Source organism: Sinocyclocheilus grahami, unplaced genomic scaffold, assembly GCF_001515645.1.
Source record: "Sinocyclocheilus grahami isolate Dianchi unplaced genomic scaffold, SAMN03320097.WGS_v1.1 scaffold3.1, whole genome shotgun sequence".
NCBI lineage: Eukaryota > Metazoa > Chordata > Actinopteri > Cypriniformes > Cyprinidae > Sinocyclocheilus > Sinocyclocheilus grahami.
The window spans coordinates 1,339,534-1,345,533 of NW_015505182.1; the positions used below are offsets into that span (position 1 = coordinate 1,339,534).

General features: G+C 34.4%; 1 protein-coding gene across 1 annotated transcript; it reads right to left on the reverse strand.

Moving 5' to 3' along the window:
• Positions 1–573: 573 nt before the first annotated feature.
• LOC107562695 (myosin-7B-like) lies at positions 574–3,625 on the reverse strand. The gene is made up of 5 exons (XM_016247418.1): positions 3,482–3,625; positions 3,117–3,220; positions 2,087–2,230; positions 825–981; positions 574–700 (listed from the first exon to the last, which is right to left on the reverse strand). Exons 1-5 carry the CDS (start codon positions 3,579–3,581, stop codon positions 669–671), a joined length of 537 nt encoding a protein of 178 aa, XP_016102904.1. The 5' UTR covers positions 3,582–3,625; the 3' UTR covers positions 574–668.
• Between the last annotated feature and the right edge of the window lie 2,375 nt (positions 3,626–6,000).

Here is a 6,000-nt window from a genome sequence, read left to right on the forward strand (position 1 = left end):
GCAAAAAATCTTCTTTAAAGAAACAAAAATCAAAAGTTGGACATGTAATCTGAAAAATGACATTCTCAGTGGCTGAATTTTTTTCTCCACACTGAAAATGTCTCGCCAAAGCCCCTAGAAGGCAAACCTGCAACCATTAGCCGAAAAAGCGTAACGGCTAAAGCTAACTCTTCCGGTCTGGCAGTACATAGGAAAGGAGACCAGAGGCCATTTTTTAATGGATGTCAATGGAGAAGAGGCTTCACAACGCTGAATAAACAGCTTTTTAGAGGAAACGGCTTATCATTTAATGAATCGAAAGCCTATCTGCTAATCTTCAACGTTTTATACTAAACAATACTTTTGGATTTAACTATTTTTAGAGTTTACCACGAAAGAAATTCTGCTTTATAAAAGGAGTCACTGACTTTTTGCGACAGGTGGGATTCAGTTTACGGCACTTCTCATTCATTCCTATGGTATCCGCAAACGGCGACTGAGTGTCGCACAACTCTGACTGAAGTTCAATGACGTCAAGGCTGTAATGTGATTGGTTATTAAGGCACACGTGATCCAAGTTAGCCGTTACGCTTTCTCCAATAGTAAGTAATACAGACCCTCTCATCTCCCTATAGTAAAATAATCTCTGGTCTCGCTCTAATACAGAATGTGTACAGGTATGTCAAAACTTACGTGATTAGCATGGACTGATTCTCACGATCTGTGGGGGTAAACAATAACACATTTGTTTCAGGTCATAAAGGGCCTTTCTGAAGTGTGAAATGATCCCTCCAGTAAGTTACTGTAGAGGGCAGAGACAAGCAATACTTTAATGTAATACTTACTGCGCAACATTTCATTGTAGGCATTGTCAACGATGGAATAGATGTGAGGTGGAGCCTTGGAGCGGCGTTTGCCTTTGTAGGCAGCCACTACAGGGGCCGTGTAGACGGGAAGCCATTTATATGGGTTCACAGTCACACAGAAGAGCCCAGAATATGTCTGCCATGAGAAGATTTGACAAAATTAATCTCCGGTATTGTATCCAGTCAGGATAAATTACACAATTCTTTAGGCCAGAGGACTTGTTGGATATAGAGATGAAGCAGAGGGTTGTATTTTAAGCCTGGCCGATAATAACAAGTACTAATGTACAGTATATACATAATTTGATATGATGCTTAAATTACAAAGCCAAAAAATATTCGCTGGTCATATGTACAAATTATGTACTCTTATTTCTATTTAAAGTCGAAGTGGCAATGATATTTCTAGCTGAATTTTGGCTTCAGCTTGGTTAAAATTAGCTTAATATCGTTTATATATATATATATATATATATATATATATATATACACACACACACACACACACACACACACACATTTGTTTAAAATCCAAACTAATCATACCCAAATCATAATTTGTAAATGCCCTGCAGAACCGCCACAGATCTCTAGGGTTGAAGGCCCCTACTTTAACTTTATTTCTCATAATGTGTCTTTTAAATTATAAAATATCTATTTTATGAGGTGTTTTGCGTAAATTCATACAATTTGGTTCATACAAAAATTTAACATTTTCAGAATAAAGCAAGAAGGTTCAACCTTAAACCTAACCATCAGTGGGGTGCAAGCTGATCGTACAAAAACACATGAATGAGATTGTAAAAAAATTTGACGAATTAGCCACTAATTTGCCATAACATAATACTTACAAATTGCCATATGAGTGTGCTGTTATATCTCACAATGTGACTTTTTCCTATGATAATTTTACTAATAACTTTATATATGGACTTTCATATTTTAGTTTTCCCATGTATACAATGTTTAAATGCTCTTAAGGAAAACATAACTTCCCTTAGATTACTTTATGAAGTACTTTGACTGTGTCAGTTGTAAAGGACATGCCTCTAGGGAGTTGACTTGTATTTGTCCCTTGGCAAATGCAAGTGTTAAATTCATTACTGTGACTGTAAAGTTCTTTGAATAGCGCCGCCCCTCTATGTTTAACGCTGCGGTCAAGTTATTTGTGGCATCAAAGATTAGTGAGAAAGGGCAGATCTTTTCTTTGCTTTGAGTTGTTGTGATGTGATGGTACCAACATAGATCATCCAACTGCTGTAGCGCCTCCGTAGATTATAGAGCACCGAAGCTTCATTCAGGTGTGTGAGCATGGCCATGTCCTCTATCATGTCAAACTTCGGAGGGTTCATCTGTTGAATGTCATCCTCCTTCACAGTTAAACACTGCAGGAATTAAGTAGGGTCAGAGCAGGGTTATAGATAAAATGGGACAGGGGAAAAAATTAATATGATCCATTATTAAAGGGAATATTTGATTCTTATTGGTCAATTGTGCACTGAGCTATCAAATATTTGTTATATTATTTTTAAATGACCGCTAAACTGGATCACAGTCGCTCGTGTCAACAAACCAGCACTACTTTCATAGCACTCCGCCGTCCTTGTCTTTTCATTCTAGTGTACTTAAAAATAGTTAGTGGCGCCATCTGGCGACTTAAAACGGTTACTACTACGACAAATCGCCTCAGCAGAAGGAACTATTTAAAAGTGTGTAAACGTGCTGAATATGGTAAAAGTGAACAAATGGCTGGAAGCTCAGAAAAAAACAAAACATTGATCAGAAGATCATCGAACCGGTAAGATAGAGAGTGGACTATGAAAACTTAAAGACAAGCTACATTGTCGACTACCATGGTAGTTAACTAAAGTTAGTCCATCGTTTAAAAAATAGCTAGCTTGGATTGTAGATTAATACTAGCCTACTTACTTACTAGGCTACTACTACTAAGGCCTATAATTAAATGTTACGCAGTGTTCGTCTTTTACATCGTTTTTCTTAGCTATTTAAAAATATTTAAACTAATTTACATGTAAAATATATGTTTCATGTTCGTAGCCTATATTTATTTATTAAAATACCGCAATCGCCATTAGCTTATTGCAAAATCATAATTATCATTTTATTTTATTAACTGAGATCTAAACCATTCAGAAGCACTATTAATAATGAAGCAAAAGTTCGCTTATTTTGACATATCCACAAATCGTTAAATTAGGATGTTCTTATATTGTTTGACATGATTCATTTAATTTCACTAAAAAGTGTTACCTTCCCGTCCTTGGTCTCAACCATGACTTTGTCACCATCAATCTCCCTGATTTCCACCTCAATGTACGCGTCCTTTTCATCCGGTATCCAAGCGCGTTTCTTTCCTGCGCACAAGGGAGGCTGTCAGATCAATATCCAGGCGCCGACAACGGTTTTCGTTGGTTTGTTTATTAGAAATCCAATCATTCAATGCCAAATTTACCTCAATATGCCCTTTTCAACATTACAAGTTAAGAACCTAACATGCAATTACGAACACCAAAAAGCCGGCGTAAACAAGATGGCGAGTATTTCAAAGAGAATCGAAGTGTTTGTATCCGCCGTAAAACATTTGTTGAAGTCGGTTGAAAATGTATCTCAAGCACCATCAAACGCCACAGTTTGCGCTGCCAGCAGCTCCAGGTCGGATTTGCGCAGAAACAGAGCAGCTTCTCCAAAGTCTTTCATATCCAACCATCTGGACATGATGATAAATCCACCGCTCAAGCTTACTTGCTGAAGGCAAAACTTTCCAGATAACCTTAAAAGAAGACAAATATTTTAGTTTACACTTAAAAATGAAATAATACAAAAATAGAAAATTAAAAATATTATATTATGTTGACAAAAAATAAATACAAAACACAAACTTGTAGTAAACATTGCAGGAATAATCTCAATTACAATGTTTAAATGTATATTCCAGGTGGTAAGTTATGTTATATAAAACACAGCATTGCATTGTTGACAGAAAATTCGATTTTAGTTTTAAGAAACTGTTTTGATGGCATTTTATGAGTTATAGTATTATTGTAGTATTATAAACAAACGATCAAGCAAATGAAATGAGTTAAGGTGTCCAGTCATAATTTGCTAACTGACCTTAACACAGACTGAATGGGTGGAGTGGGCAAACTCCTTTTATCATCTCCTCCAAGATCAGGGTCACAAAAATGATCATGTGTCACCTCCAGAGCCTATTGGTGCTTACTGTGTGCCCAAACTGACACAAAAGGGCAAGCCACATTTTTATCTTAACCCAAACCCAAGCTTTGGTATTTTTATAAGCAGGATTTTATTTTGCAGGCTTGGAGGGCACTGATTGTGATTGTGTGATAGTATTTTTTTTTTTTTTTTTACAAAAATCTAGTTACATTTATATTTTCATCAATCAGTATAGTTACAGAACTGATTTTAAATAATTATTTTTTTCTGCTTTTTGAAAAAAAAAAAGCAATCATAAGACTACAGCAATACAAACAAACATATTAACAACAATTAAAAATATATATTGAGATGTTTTGGTAAGTGGAAATGCACATTTTATTTTTATTTATTTTACAAAAATCTAGTTACATTTATATTTTCATCAATCAGTATAGTTACAGAACTGATTTTAAATAATTATTTTTTTCTGCTTTTTGAAAAAAAAAAAAGCAATCATAAGACTACAGCAATACAAACAAACATATTAACAACAATTAAAAATATATATTGAGATGTTTTGGTAAGTGGAAATGCACATTTTATTTTTATTTATTTATTTTTTCATAATGGAGCATTAATTTTGCTACAGATTTCATGTTTTTAACTTACATTTTAATCAAATTTCTCACTTCAAAATTAATACCTGTTATGTAAAAAGTTGAGTAATTTATGAAAGCAATTAGTGAGTTACTTTTCCTTTGAACACTGTCATTTCTATTTTATTTATATTTTCTTTCTGTCATTTCTATTTTCTTTAAAAAAAATCAAACGGATTTCAAAATTATGTTTAGTGAAAATGGTGACATTTTTCAGATCCGCTGTTACCATAACAAATGTGTGCAATTATTCTCCAACTTAACACCCAAGTTTTTAATGAATGCAGTAATAATAAAGAATGAACATGTTTCTCCTTAAAGTTTATATTTTTATAAAGTTTATATTATATCAAGTTATATTTTGGTTTCAACACGACAATCATCTAAGCGGCTGTGGTCACTGTAAATTCCCCCTGGTCCCTGCTTGGATAAAGGTTACAGAGATCCACTCAGCGGCAACAAGCAACACCCTTAACGTTGGCTCTTTAACATCTCTTCAATAACTCGTCAACAATTCTCTCCTCAACATACAGTACAAGTATTAGGTGAACATAATGGCCATGTGTTCGGTCTTCTCCCTTACTCTAATTGCTTGTTTGCGGAATCCTTTGTTGTAAACGCCAGTGGAGGGAGGCATTGTGTGTGTGTGTGTGTGGCCACAGTAAATGCCACCCTAGATGAAATTACTGAAGGGTCCCTTGTGCTTGACATGATATGGGAAGCTAAAAATACATGCCAATATAAACCAAGATCCACTGGTTTAATGATAATAGCAACATAATTGAGAGGGATTTTCTTTCCACCATGGAAACGAGCACAATTTTCTGACAGAGTAGTAGTAAATTAAATACAGTAACTCCAAATCTGTCTATAAATCTGTCATAAAAGTGGTATAAAAATTTTGGGAAAAAATATAGAATATAACAATAAATTATCAATGATATTAAATATCATATATAAATATTATTGTAAATTATTTATTTGTAAGGGTTTATGCTGCATTTGGTACAGCTAAACTGGTTTTATTTGTGAAAAATATTATTTAATATGATATGATTCAGCCAACAAGGCTGCATTAAGTAGGCAATTTTTTAAGCATAAGATCAGTGTGAAATATTTTGAAAAAATTGGCTTCTCATATAATAATTCATTCACACATCCATGCCACTTCACTGCCAAAACACATTTTTGATATATGAAACAGCAGGCATTGTGCAGAACTTTCCAGACAAAGTGCTAAAATAACAGGCCTAAAATCAGCTTATTATGCAGGCAGCCGCTGCTACTTTTCCACTATGGTGTCAGTGCAGTAATTGAGTGTG

What these genes read in the sequence shown, in the direction of transcription:
- LOC107562695 (XM_016247418.1), bottom strand. Translation starts at nt 3,581, where the DNA reads ATGTCCAGATGGTTGGATATGAAAGACTTTGGAGAAGCTGCTCTGTTT. An exon ending in GCAAACTGTGGCGTTTGATG is followed by an intron (nt 3,221 to 3,481) that starts GTGCTTGAGATA and finishes CCTTGTGCGCAG; the next exon opens with GAAAGAAACGCGCTTGGATA. An exon ending in TTGAGACCAAGGACGGGAAG is followed by an intron (nt 2,231 to 3,116) that starts GTAACACTTTTT and finishes TAATTCCTGCAG; the next exon opens with TGTTTAACTGTGAAGGAGGA.